Here is a 15,302-nt window from a genome sequence, read left to right on the forward strand (position 1 = left end):
CCAAACAAACACACCCCTCCCTTCATTGCTCCACCCCCAAAATGCACAAACATGCAGTAAAAGAGTGGATGTCTCTATCTTAGCAGAAGGGAAGCAAAATAAAGCTTACAGTACACAAATATTTACAAACAAGAGTTTGTTGTTAGTCACCAGCAGCACACACACAACCTCACTGTAATTTTGAAATGTAATTTATTCCTGTGATTAATTTATATTCATTACTCCAGTCTTCATTGTCACATGATCCTTCAGAAATCATTCTAATATGCTGATTTGCTCAAGAAACTTTGGTTGCACTTTATTTTACAGTATGTGCACTTACATGTATTTACCTGTGTAATAAAAAACTACATGGATTTAGGGTTAGGTTAGGGGTAGGTTCAGGGACAGGTTTAGTACCTAGTTATTACACAGTTATTGTAATGACTATAATAAGTTCATAGTATGAACAGGACTGTAAAATAAAAGCTAACAAAACATTTCTTATTACTCTCACAGCTGAAAACAGTCTTGCTGCTTAAAGGGTCAGTTCACACAAAAATGAAAATTCTGTCATTAATTACTCACCCTCATGTTGTTCCACACCCGTAAGACCTTCATTCATCTTTGGAACACAAATTAAGATATTTTTGATGAAATCCGATGGCTCAGTGAGGCCTCCTTTGACAGCAAGATGATTAACACTTTCAGATGTTATACACTTTTTTTAATATTATAAAGCGACGAGAATACACTTTGTGTGCCAAAAACAATATCTAGTGATGGGCAATTTCAAAACACTGCTTCATGAAGCTTTGAAGCTTCAAAGTTTGGAGCGCCAAAGTCACGTGATTTCAGAAAACGAGGCTTTGTTACGTCATAAGTGTTTCGGAACTTCAGTGGTTCACCACTGGGGGGCGTGACTTTAGCAGTTTGATACGCGATCCGAACCACTGATTCGAAACTAAAGATTCGTAAAGCTTCGAAGCTTCATGAAGCAGTGTTTTGAAATCGCCCATCACTAGATATTGTTGAAAAGTCGTTATTTTGTTATTTTTTTTGGCGCACAAAAAGTATTCTCGTCGCTTCATAATATTGAGGTTGAACCACTGTAGTCACATGAACTATAATTATGTCTTTAAATATGTCTTTAGTAGCTTTCTGGGCATTGAAATTGTTAATTGTCTTGCTGGCAATAGAGGCATCACTGAGCCATCAGATTTTATCAAAAATATCTTAATTTGTGTTCTGAAGATGAACAAAGGTCTTACGGGTTTGGAATGACATGAGGGTGAGTAATAAATGACAGAATTCTCATTTTTGGGTGAACTAACCCTTTAATATTTTTCTGTAAACTGTGATACTTTTACGTACTGCTCCGAGACTTTGGTTGGAGATCTATTGGAACAATTGGAACAATCCAGAATCATAATCCATATAAGGTCAAACACATGGGCAAACAATCCCACATGGGCAAACAATCCCAATCACATTATAATGAGTCCAGGCAAAGTTTTATGGGAATTGTAGTTCATGATGAAATGACAATGGACTAGGAAGAAGTGCCCTATGGTAGCTAATAGCTATCATAGGCACTATGGCTGGCAGGCATGACAGGTTTTTATTTTCAGCATTCTTTTTTAACATTACAAAAGTTTTTACTACCACTTTTGGTCAATTTAATGTATCCTCGCTGAAAAAAAAAAAAAAAAAAAAAGACCTTACTGACCCCAAACTTTGGAACGGTAGTGTTTATAAAAATTAAACTAATTATACAGAATATAAAATGCATATTGATTTTTTTTTTTTATAGTGGTATTCTATTAATTATAATAAAATAGTTTGTGAAAAAGTATGCAAAATATTTTAAATAGTAGTGTACATTTTTGTCAAATTAATTTAAATTTAATTCAGAGAGTAGTGTCCATTTTTAATCTCGGATTTATATATGTACAGTATATTTAATTGAATTAATATGATCACCTAATGAGTCATGTTAAAAATCCCATCTGCTATTTCTTCTGGTTCATTTGTTATTTGCTTCTTTCATATATTATCACTTTAATGACTTTCAGGATGGCCCCAGAGGTTGCGGCAGTGGAAAGGAAAGGTGGTTATAACCAGCTGTGTGATATCTGGGCAGTGGGAATCACAGCTATTGAACTAGCAGAGCTGCAACCACCTATGTTTGACCTACACCCTATGAGGTTTGAACACACACACATATGTAGACCCTTTAAGTATTCAAGCCTTTTAACATCCTGTGGTATTTAGTACATACCCAATTTTAAACGTGCGAATTCTCAGTTCAACTTCAACTCAGTTCACACAGTTTAAGCCAGCCAAACCTTTGACCCATTTGGCAAACATGAAAACTTGCTATTCAAAAAAACCAAAAAAACAACAACAACAAAAACAGCCACCATTAATAATGTTTTCACCTGCTGCCTCAAAGAGTGATGTTAACTTGTCTAGCAAACAAAAAGATGCAGCTTTTCCAACCTAATCTCACAGGAAAATGTAACTACTTCACGAGGTGATGATTTTGCATGAAGTCGTATGATGTGAATTGTTGAAAATGTATGATTTTTAGTAGGGATGCACCGATACCACACTGTAAAACCTGATAAGTTCAGAATACTCAATTTTTGTAGACATCAATTACCTCAAAAAATGTAAGTAAAGTAACTCAAATTTTTTAAGTAAACAATAATTATAAATAACAATTAAAGGTGCCCTAGATTCAAAATTTGAATTTACCTTTGCATAGTTGAATAACAAGAGTTCAGTACATGGAAAAGACATACATTGAGTTTCAAACTCCATTGCTTTCTCTTCCTTATGTAAATCTCATTTGTTTAAAAGACTTCTGGAATATTTGCCCCAATATTTGCATATGCCAGCCCATGTTCCCAACATTATGAAAGGCATTAGACAAGGGCAGGCATTAACGTCTTGAGCAGCACAGCTGAATCATCAGACTAGGTAAGCAAGAACAACAGTGAAAATGGCAGATGGAGCAATAATAACTGACATGATCCATGAAAGCATGATATTTTTAGTGATATTTGTAAATTGTCTTTCTAAATGTTTCGTTAACATGTTGCTAATGTACTGTTAAATGAGGTTAAAGTTACCATCGTTTGTATAATTCATAAACACAACTTCATTCTTTATAAATCTCTCCAACAGTGTAGCATTAGCCGTTAGCCACGAAGCACAGCCTCAAACTCATAGAGAATCAAATATAAACATCAAAATGACGAACATCTTGTAAAGATCCATTTGAGGGTTATATTAGCTGTGTGAACTTTGTAAATGTGCTGTAATATAATCGAGAGCTCGTGTGACAGGGAGCACGCAAATTAAATCAGTGCATAGTTAATGATGCCCCAAAATAGGCAGTTAAAAAAATTTATTTAAAAATATCTATGGGGTATTTTGAGCTGAAACTTCACAGACACATTCAGGAGACACCTTAGACTTATATTACATCTTGTGAAAAAGCATTCTTGGCCACCTTTAAGTGAAACTGAAAAGCGTGAATTTGTTTTTATTTAATGTTTAAGTGCACTGTACTTAAAACTATTGTTGACCATACATATTGTTTCTCATTTTTCAATTATTTTGATGCAGTGGTTGTAAAACCCGATAAGTTCAGAATACTCAAACTATTTAAGTAAGCAACTCAAAGATTTAAAAAAAAAAAAAAAAAGTATTTTGTACTACACAAACTCGCTAATTACATTTAATTAAGATCTAATCTTTATGGTTAAGTGTTAGTTAGCAACAGCACACCAGCATGCGCTAATGTAACCATCTAAGAGATTATTATATACTTGCATGAATTTAATCAACATGCAGTATATATAGCCTTGAAGTTTCACAGCCCGTTCTCGACCTAACCACAGGCACTACTTTTCATCACGATGGAAACCCTACAAAACTTCAACTTCACAGAAAAACCTTTTAAATACCAAAATAACAGAACATTAAACAATAACACAACTTCGCCTATATTAATCTTGTGCAAAAACACCCAAATAACACTCAATTTCAACATTCTCCTTACATAGTTTGATGCAAAGCATACTGGGAACTTGAAATCTGCTGCAACTGAGTTTAATTTTGAATGGATTCTTTTGATAGCATCGGTTAGAGCAACGACGTGACGTGGATGACATCACCTTATGTTGCTCAGTAAACTTAAAGGTGCCCTAGAATTAAAAATTGAATTTATCTTGGCATAGTTGAATAACAAGAGTTCAGTACATGGAAATGACATACAGTGAGTCTCAAACTCCATTGTTTCTTCCTTCTTATGTAAATCTCATTTGTTTAAAAGACCTCTGAAAAAAAGGCGAATCTCAACATAACACCGACTGTTACGTAACAGTAGGGATCATTAATATGTACGACCCCAATATTTGCATATGCCAGCTCATGTTCAAGGCATTAGACAAGGGCAGCCAGTATTAACGTCTGGATCTGTGCACAGCTGAATCATCAGACTAGGTAAGCAAGCAAGAACAATAACGAAAAATGGCAGATGAAGTGATAATAACTGACATGATCCATGATATCATGATATTTTTAGTGATATTTGTAAATTGTCTTTCTAAATGTTTTGTTAGCATGTTGCTAATGTACTGTTAAATGTGGTTAAAGTTACCATCGTTTCTTACTGTATTCACAGAAACAAGAGCCGTTGCTATTTTCATTTTTAAACACTTGTAGTCTGTATAATGCATAAACACAACTTCATTCTTTATAAATCTCTCCAACAGTGTGTAATGTTAGCTTTAGCCACGGAGCACTATCAAACTCATTCAGAATCAAATGTAAACATCCAAATAAATACCATACTTACGCGATTAGACATGTTGCATGACGAACACTTTGTAAAGATCCATTTTGAGGGTTATATTAGCTGTGTGAACTTTATGCTGTTTAAGGCAAGCGCAAGCTCTGTGGGTGGGGAGCGTGAGGAATTAAAGGGGCCGCAGCCTGAATCGGTGCATAGTTAATGATGCCCCAAAATGGCAGTTAAAAAAATTAATTAAAAAAAAAACCTATGGGGTATTTTGAGCTGAAACTTCACAGACACATTCAGGGGACACCTTAGACTTATATTACATCTTGTAAAAAACGTTCGATGGCACCTTTAAAAATAATAATTTATAAAGGTTTACTCAAAAATGTTGAGCTATACAAAAATAAAACTAAACTCCTAGTTCAGAAATTGTAATTGTTTTAAGTTAAGAATACTTTTTTGCACCAAAAAACAAAATAACAACTTTATTCAATAATATTTAGTGATGGGCGTTTTCAAAACACTGCTTCATGAAGCTTCGAAGCTTTACAAATCTTTTGTTTCGAATCAGCGCGTAACAAACTGCCAAAGTCACGTGATTTCAGTAAACGAGGCTGCGTTACGTCACAAGTGTTTTGAAATTTCAATGGTTCACCACTGGGGGGCGTGACTTTAGCAGTTTGATACATGCTCCAAACCACTGATTCGAAATAAAAGATTTGTAAAGCCTCGAAGCTTCATGAAGCAGTGTTTTGAAATCGACCATCACTAGATATTGTTGAATAAAGTTGTTATTTTGTTTTTTTGCCGCACAAAAAGTATTCTCGTCACTTCATAACATTAATGTTGAACCACTGTAGTCACATGAACTGTTTTAAATACGTCTTTAGTAGCTTTCTGGGCATTGAAAGTGTTAATTGTCTTGCTGGCAATGCAGGCCTCACTGAGCCATCCGATTTTATCAAAAATATCTTAATTTGTGTTCCGAAGATGAACGAAGGTCTTATGGGTGTGGAACGACATGAGTGAGTAATAAATGACAGAATTGTCATTTTGGGGTGAACAAACCCTTTAAGTGAACATAAACAGTTGAGAAAGAGTGTGTAACAGTATATTAGATATGTGCAGCTTTTAAAGTGACAGCAGCCTAATAAATCTACTGCTATCTTTGTCCTTAATGTTCATCTAACAGCAAAAGACAAAAAGAAAATCACCCACTGCTCTTGACTGAATAACTTTTGTAACTTTGGTAAGGATTAATCTAGATTTATACAGAGAAGACTATGCGTGTTATTTTACATTTGATTGCTTTATTCAATTTCTGTACCTGAAAATTGTGATGTTTCACTGTCTGGTATATAAAAATTTGAACTGGGCCAATAGAAAAAAATCCTTAGCATTGAGTCCTCCTGAAGCAGCTCTAAATATACAGTGTGCTAAATGAAAGATAAAATATGATAGAGCAGTGAAAGTAACAGAAGCTCCTATAACACATTTTAACAGGCATAATTAGCTGTGGGAAATATCTATTTGTTAAACAAATTAAGCCAACTAATTTGATTCATATTCTTTTGGTTTCTCCACCCAATATTTAAAAAAAAAAAAAAAAAATTACAAATGCAATGGATATACAGGTATCACTACTCAGTATCAGCAAGTACCAAAAATGAAAGTATCGTATCGGACTCATTCTGGAAAAAGTGGTATCGGTGCATCCTTAATTTTTAGGAAAAAAGTAATCATGAAGGTCCTCCTCTAACCTGACCCCTACACCTAACCGCCACTGAGGCATAAGCAGATCTTACGAAAACATAAAATGAGATAAAAAATTCACATGAATTAGCCACGAATTTGCCATGAGATTGTGTTGAACTAGACTTTGACCTTGAAAGGTCAAAATGAGATTTGGCGGTAGGGTTGGCTGCGAAGACTAGCAACGTTTTTTGTTATTTTGCCCTCAGAGCTTTGATGCTGATGTCCAAGAGCAGTTTTCAGCCTCCCAAACTGAAGGACAAGAACAAATGGTATTTTATAAAAAATTATCATCTCATCTTTGCATTTTATTCAGTTTGCAAAATCAATGAAAGCAAGTTCATTTGCAATATTAGGTCCACCGAATTTCACAATTTCATCAAAATGGCACTCACGAAGAACCCTCGGAAAAGGCCGACAGCAGAAAAACTCCTACAGGTACTTGTTAACCAAAACTATGTCGAAATATCATCTTTATTTTAGGATCTCCTGATACTGGCCTTATTAGTTAGAATGACCTTTTTTTCCCCCTTTTTTTTCAGCATGCTTTTGTCACGCAGCTCCTGACACGTAACCTGGTTATAGAGCTGCTGGACACAGTCAATAACCCTGATCTTCAACAGACACACACTATGGATGAGAGCGACCTGGAGGTGAATGGAGGGCAATAAATGATATTTTTCTTTAAAATGGGGAAACATTCCATAGTTTGTTTCAGAACACTTTAGATTAAAGCTGAAGTGTGTAGTGTTTTCTCCCATCCCAGTTCAGTGTGAGAGAAATGTGGCTCTGCCGTGTTTATCAAGCTGTGTTTGTTTGAACAGTCCAACATCATATTTGGAAAACATGTTGGAAACAGGGTCAGTGACATAATGCTCATTTGTTTATCAGGATCTATTAATTAATTCAAAAAATACATAAAAAAGCATAATTAATTATACATTAAATCATACATTAAATGACATGAATGCGCCCCTTTTATGTTTTTTTTTTTTTTTTTACATTTCAGAAGTCAGAAATGTCAGGTCAAACTATCTTGACATCAAAAAGGAAAAAAAACATGCAAAAGGATGACATACAAAAAATAAAGAATGAACCCATTTTGTAAAAATATTATTAATATTTTAAAAGCTGGTAAGTTTAGTTCAGGTTGTAATTTTTGATGTGATGCAACCTCAAAAAAATATTGTGATGTTAAAATAATAATTATTATTAAATATGAAATAATCAAATAAATGTATAATAATAATTTCTACAGTAGGGTTATTATTGTAACTGAAACTAAAACCATAAACATTTTCATTACCTGAAAAAATAAAATAAAATAAAAAATATATAATACAAAAAGTTAGGCATCATTTCTCATTTTCATTTAGTTTAAATTGAAGTACTACTGTAGAATAGAATAGAATAGAATAGAATAGAAATAGAAAGCCTTTATTGTCATTATACTCACATACAATGAAATTAGGAAGTGCTTCCCTTGGTGCCGGAAAAATTTTAAAACAAACACCAACAACATTACATACGACACAAATTGCACTAAGAAATATATTACAAAAAAACACCCTGCAAAATAACCTAAACTAAAACTAAAAACGAAATCTTTTAAAAAACAATAAACATTTAAAAGTCTATTGTTAAAAATGACACAACAACATTACTAAAACTTAAATTAAAATGAAAACCAAATATAAAAATAATCCCTAATTTAAAATATTAACAAAATTATAATAGTATATCAATGATACTAAAATAACACCGATGTAGGGATGTTTTCAGGATATAATATTGTTATTATATTTTACTTTACAAGTAATTTCAAGTCATTAAATTAAATTTTAAATAAAAATGTTATAAAGGTTTTCAAAACCTTATGAAACCGATATGAACACAATATGTCAATGTGTCATTGACCCAGGAATAATTATTTTTGCAGTCCCATTTGGTGCCACAAATGGTACAAAAATAGCACACTTCACCTTTAACACAAAAGTGGTACATAGACAGTAACATGGCTTTAAACTGACATGTGACCGATATGACTTTTAGCATTACTTTCTGTACAGGGCTTGTTTACTGTAAGGTACAAGGTCTTTATGTGGTTATAGAGTTTATGTCAGTGTTTGTGTGTCTGTGTGTGTGTTTACAGACTTGCAGTGTCCTACCTGATAAGATTCATTCTCTAGCCAAACTTCCTGTTCAGAGAACTCTGTCTGAGGAGCAATGTGAGTCCTGTTCATACTCTAATACACTGTAAAACAGCTAGTTTTTAGTTCATATGTTGATATGTTATTGCATCCAAATGCACGTTGCAGATAGATCATTTTTAGATTCACATTTCTTAAAAAAAAACACATTTTGAGAATCTAAAAAAGATTCCTTCACTTTGATTCAATAGTTGATCTTTGTGGTTATATCATATGTTTAAATAATTAATATAATTTAAAGGTGCCCTAGAACTTTTTTTTACAAGATGTAATATAAGTCTAAGGTGTCCCCTGAATGTGTCTGTGAAGTTTCAGCTCAAAATACCCCATAGATTTTTTTTAATTCATTTTTTTAACTGCCTATTTTGGGGCATCATTAGAAATGAGCCGATTCAGGGTGTGTGGCCCTTTAAATCTGGTGCTCCATGCCCCAAGAGCTCGCGCTTGCCTTAAACAACATAAAACAAGTTCAAACAGCTAATATAACCCTCAAAATGGATCTTTACAAAGTGTTCGTCATGCAGCATGTCTAATCGCGTAAGTACAGTGTTTATTTTGATGTTTACATTGATTCTGAATGAGTTTGAGGCTGTGCTCTGTGGCTAACGGCTAATGCTATACTGTTGGAGAGATTTATAAAGAATGAAGTTGTGTTTTTGAATTATACAGACTGCAAGTGTTTAAAAATGAAAATAGCGACGGCTCTTATCTCCGTGAATACAGTAAGAAACGATGGTAACTTTAACCACATTTAACAGTACATTAGCAACATGCTAACGAAACATTCAGAAAGACAATTTACAAATATCACTAAAAATATCATGTTATCATGAATCATGTCAGTTATTATCGCTCCATCTGCCATTTTTTGCTATTGTTCTTGCTTGCTTACCTAGTCTGTTGATTCAGCTGTGCACAGATCCAGACGTTCTGCCCTTGTCTAATGCCTGGCATAATGTACATGGGCTGGCATATGCAAATATTGGGGGCGTACACCCCGACTGTTACTTAACAGTCGGTGTTATATTGAGATTCGTCTGTTCTTCGGAGGTCTTTTAAATAAATGAGATTTATATAAGAAGGAGGAAACAATGGTGTTTGAGACTCACTGTATGTCATTTCCATGTACTGAACTCTTGTTATTCAACTATGCCGAGGTAAATTCAATTTTTGAATCTAGGGCACCTTTAATTTATCTAATTTGTACCTGAGGTCTACTTATAATATCAAAGTTTCTCGCACTAAAAATGTCATTTATTTTTTCATGAGCATTTTCTGTCCTCTCACTTACCCTTAGAATTAAAGGCATAGTTCACCCAAGAATGATATTTGAGTCATTTATTCACCCTCATGTCATTGTCTCAGTGTTTTTTGTCCCTACAATGGAAGTCAATGGGCTCCATTGTTGTTTGGTTCCCAACATTCTTTAAAATATCTTTTGTGTTCCACTGAAAGGTTTGGATTGACATGAGGGTAGAGACTAAATGATGAAAGAATTTTCATGTTTGGATAAACCATCCCTTTAACTCTTTCCCCGCCAGCGTTTTTGAAAAAAAGTTGCCAGCCACCATTAGCATTTTTGATCATTTTCACAAAATTTTTATGGCCCCCAGAATATTTTGTTGTATGAATATCTGAATATGCAATACATCAAAGGAAAGAACAGAGCCTCTACTTTTAAATCAAAAACCTGTTTTATTCTAGCTTCAAGCATTCTTTTTTTTATCAACAATTAAAGGTAGGTTAATTTCATAAAAAGGCAACATTTTGAGCAAAAAGCTGAGAAAATCAAACACAAATTTTTATCAAAGACTACATCTGGGTCATATTAGTATGATGATCAAAGCATAGATGCAGTAGATTGATTCCATCAACACCCCCAAAGCTTCACAGTCCTATACCACTTCCTGGATAGACTTTTCACTCTGTAACATTAGGCATTTTTCATTTATATGCCGTTTATTGTTGATGATCACATTATTTTCATATGAATCTTCCTCGTCTGTGTTTTGATCTGGAGATTCTGTACTCTTTCAAGAGATGTGTAATAAGCACCCCCGAGTAAATAACAGTGAAAACGTGGAAATCTTGAAAATTCCATGTTTGGCGGGGAAAGAGTTAAAGGGTTAGTTCATCCAAAAATGAAAAAAATTGTCATTAATTACTCACCCTTATGATGTTCCAACCTGTAAGACTTTCATCCATCTTCGATAAACAAATGAAGATATTTTTAATGTAATCTGAGAGATTTCTGTCTCTCCATTGACAGTCTACACAACTACCACTTTGTCGCTTCAAAAAATTCATAAAGAGATTGTAAAACTAATCCATATGAATGGAGCGGTTTAGTCCAAATTTAATGAAGAGACACGATCACTTTATATGATGAAACATTGATCAGCGAACATAAACAGAAGCTCAGCAACACTTGCTTGACACACAAGAACGAACCTCATTGGTTCTCGCACGTCGAACATGCTTGAGTTTCCATTTACCACAATTGATGTGTGAGTTGATCAATGTTATACAGTGGCATGAAAAAGTATGTGAACCCCTTGCAGAATCTGTGAAAATGAGAATTATTTTAATAAGCTAAGAGGGATAATAAAAAATGCATGTTATTTTTTGTTTAGTACTGTCCTGAGTAAGATATTTTACATAAAAGATGTTTGCATTTAGTTCACAAGACAAAACAATAGCTGAATTTATTAAAATAACCCCATTCAAAAGTATGTGAACCACTGATTCTCAATACTGTGTGGTTACCTGATGATCCACGACTGTTTTTATGTTTTGTGATGGTTGTGAGTCTCTTGTTTGTTCTGAGCAGTTAAACTGAGCTCTGTTCTTCAGAAAAATCCTCCAGCTCCTGCAGATTCATCAGTTTTCAAGCATTTTTGCATATTTGAACCTTTTCCAGCAGTGGCTGTATGATTTTGAGATTCATCTTTTCACACTGAGGACAATTGAGGGACTCAAACTCAACTATTAAAAAAGGTTCAAACATTCACTGATGCTCCAGAAGGAAACACGATGCATTAAGAGCCGAGGGGTGAAAACTTCTGAATTCAAATATCAAGGTAAATTGTACTTAATTTTTTTGCCGGGAAACATGCAAGTATTTTCTGTTGGTTCCGAAGGGCAGTACTAAATGAAAAGCAATGATATTTAAACAAAATAAGAAAAATTGTGACATCATCCTGTTCAAAAGTTTTCACACCCCGGCTCTTAATGCACCGTGTTTCCTTCTGGAGCATCAGTGAATGTTTGAACCTTTTTTAATAGTTGTGTTTGAGTCCATCAGTTGTCTTCAGTATGAAAACACAGATCTTAAAATCATACAGTCACTGCTGGAAAGGGTTCAAATATGCAAAAATGCTTGAAAACTGATGAATCTGCAGGAGCTGGAGGATTTTTCTGAGGAACAGAGCTCAGTTTAACTGCTCAGGACAAACAAGAGACTCATGAACAACCATCACAAAACATAAAAACAGTCGTGGATCATCAGGTAACCACACACAGTATTGAGAATCAGTGGTTCACATACTTATGAATGGGGTTATTTTAATAAATTCAGCTATTGTTTTGTCTTGTGAACTAAATGCAAACATCTTTTATGTAAAATATCTTTCTCAGGACAGTACTAAACAAAAAATAACATGCATTTTTTATTATCCCTCTTATTTTATTAAAATAATTCTCATTTTCACAGATTCTGCAAGGGGTTCACATACTTCTTCATGCCACTGTATATGTGAATAAAAGTCTAAATTCAATATGTTCATCATATAAAGCAATCAAGTCTCTTTAGAAAATTCTGACTAAACCGCTCAATTCATATGGATTAGTTTTATGATCTTTTATGAATCTTTGAAGCGTCAAAGTAGTTACGTAGCTGTCGAAATTTTCATTAAAATATATTCATTTGTCTATCAAAAATGAACAAAAGTCTTACAGGTTTGACAGGGTGAGTAATTAATGACAGAATTTTAATTTTTGGGTGAACTAACCCTTTAAGTAGCAATTTTTAAATTTACGACTCATATGGGTTTCAGAATTAGGTGTGGCAAAATGGCTCGATAGCGCCACCTACAAAATTTAAATTAGGCGGCCTTTATGCTATGTTTCACTTACAAGTATGAAATTTGGTAGACAGATGTAACAGTCCAATACCTACAAAAAAGCCCCTGGGTGCAAAATCTGAAAACCCAACAGGAAGTGAGATATTTTGAATTTTCTCTGCAAAATGTTTGTAGTTTTTGCCATTTCCAGATGTACTTTAACAAACTCCTCCTAGAGATTTTATCAGATTAACATCATATTTGGTCAGTCTAATCTTTGTGACGTTAAATTGCGAAGATCTAGAGGGGCGTGTCTGTGGCGGCCTGACAAAATTAGATGTTTCGCCATGAAACAGGAAGCTATTGTACGTCAGGCATACAACCTGCTCCAAACTTCACATGTTTGATAAAAGTCCTTCTCTGTAGACATCTACATGCAAATATTCAGTTAGTCATAGTGCCACCTGTTGGCAACAGGAAATGGCATGCTTTACACTATAATTCACTCCCAGAAACACATTTGAATATGCCATGAAGTACCAAACATGCAACACTTGGCTAAGTGCTAATGTATGTGGTTAACGCCACAAAACAGGAAGTTGTTGTATCTCAAGCATACAATGCCCAATCTGCCTCAAACTTCACATGTTTGATAAGTTCCCTGGCCTGAAGACATCTACACACTAGTTATAGTCATAGCGCCACCAGCTGGTAGCAGGAAGTTTGGCAAATACAAATGACTGACGTAGTCCTCCTATATTTATATACTTAAATGCATATTGCCCACCGTGCTCTGTTTTCCTAAAACCACGATGTGGCGGAGCACAGGTACGAGGGCGCTGCTTGCAGCTTTAATTGGTACTGTGTCTTTAAGGATCCCACCCACTTCACATGTGAAAGGATTAACAGCACTCACAAATACACAAAACCCAACCACAGCATGTAAACACAGTCGATCATTAATGTATCCTTTTATGTCATTTTTGGAGCTTATTTTCAGTTGTTGGTCTTTTTGGAAACTTTTTCTTTAAATTATCCCTATAATTTCAAGTTACATATGCTTTTGAAAAATGATGTTTGCAGAGACTCTCCACCAGTGTAATGACACACAACTGTTGAACAATATGACCGTTGCGACCTCACCTCACAAGTAGTAACCGGCTAATCAGGGGTGACTAAGAATGTGACATTAGTCAGTGAAAGTCATTGTTGTGGTTTGGTAGATTACAGCAAGCCATGGCCACAAGCCAAGGTTAACTGGACAACAGCAGCTATTGTAATTGAATTGCCACTCTAGAGCTATGAAAGGACACATTGTGTGCGCGTGTGTGCCTTTAGGTTTATGTCTGTTTGCATAAATGCATGAGTGTGCATCCAAATCTGCATGTTAGAAAGTCAACCAGACAATACTGTAGAAAGTGGTGCATTATACTCCTACCACACGGTTATATGTGAAAGGGGAAATGTGATGCGGTTGAATTCAGTGATTCAGTTTTGGCTCAAGACCGTCGCTTTTTCTGTTTTCTAGTTGATCATGTGAAGTTTGGGCCACCCATGAGAAAGGAGACGGATCCCTGTCCTGATCTGGTGAGATTAAACAATTGAATGAAATTGAAATGACTTTGTCCAACGTATCCAAGTAATTTTAACTGTATTTAAAGGGATAGTTCACCTAAAAATCAGTCATCATTATGTAGTTTCCCAACCTGTATGACGGGAACACAAAAGGAGAAGTTTAGAATAATGTACTCTGTCGCTCATTTCCATACAATAACAAAATGGACACAAAAACACCAAACTTGAAAACATTTGTGTTACATGGAAGAAAGAACTGACATGAGGGTGTGTAAATGATGACAGATTTTCATTTTTGGATGAACTGTCCCTTTAATTAAGGCTTCACTCATCACTTACTGAATTACTGATTGGTTTCCTGTTCTTCATTAGGGGGCGTGTGATGACTGGAGCTCTATCAACTCGGACAAGGACTCACCGTTGGTTATATATATATTTCACTCTTGCTAGTCTAAAGTAATGGTGATGACAGTAGTAAATGTTGAAAACATTGATTGGCTGAGGGGTTTGACATCCGCCAATCACTGATAAAAGTCTAATGTGATGAGTATATTGTTAAATTTAGCTGTTTAGAAGCACTAATAACACTTTATCTTTCTCAGAATTATGAGTTATAAGCATTGCATTGTTTTTTTTGCATTGTTTTGCAGGAGTTTGTTAGAATGTGTGGAAGAGGCCTTGATGGAAAGGTGATCTGACTTTTTTATGTCTTGACACAGACAAAACTATAGAATCTATAGAACTATATAAAAAAAAACTAACTATAGAAACTATAGAAAACTATAAATCATTATAAATGTACACTGCAAAATCATTCTTAATCAGATTTTTGTCTTGTTTCTCAAAAAATAGTAAAATATCCTTATGGTGTGAAAAAACATACAAAATACACATATTCTAAATACTTTACTG

The 15,302-nt window shown here is 34.5% G+C and overlaps 1 protein-coding gene across 1 annotated transcript in view; it reads left to right on the top strand.

Annotated features, from left to right (window-relative positions):
• The window catches only part of map4k6 (mitogen-activated protein kinase kinase kinase kinase 6), a 42,058-nt gene that overhangs the window by 8,579 nt on the left and 18,177 nt on the right, over positions 1-15,302 (top strand). The window contains exons 9-16 of the mRNA XM_048166518.1: positions 2,055-2,186; positions 6,754-6,816; positions 6,901-6,982; positions 7,087-7,197; positions 8,697-8,772; positions 14,344-14,402; positions 14,763-14,809; positions 15,041-15,079. Coding sequence (XP_048022475.1) covers positions 2,055-2,186; positions 6,754-6,816; positions 6,901-6,982; positions 7,087-7,197; positions 8,697-8,772; positions 14,344-14,402; positions 14,763-14,809; positions 15,041-15,079 — 609 coding nt within the window. The remainder of the gene's footprint in view (positions 1-2,054; positions 2,187-6,753; positions 6,817-6,900; positions 6,983-7,086; positions 7,198-8,696; positions 8,773-14,343; positions 14,403-14,762; positions 14,810-15,040; positions 15,080-15,302) is intronic.

The sequence above is a fragment of the Megalobrama amblycephala genome, linkage group LG18 (genome assembly GCF_018812025.1).
Source record: "Megalobrama amblycephala isolate DHTTF-2021 linkage group LG18, ASM1881202v1, whole genome shotgun sequence".
NCBI lineage: Eukaryota > Metazoa > Chordata > Actinopteri > Cypriniformes > Xenocyprididae > Megalobrama > Megalobrama amblycephala.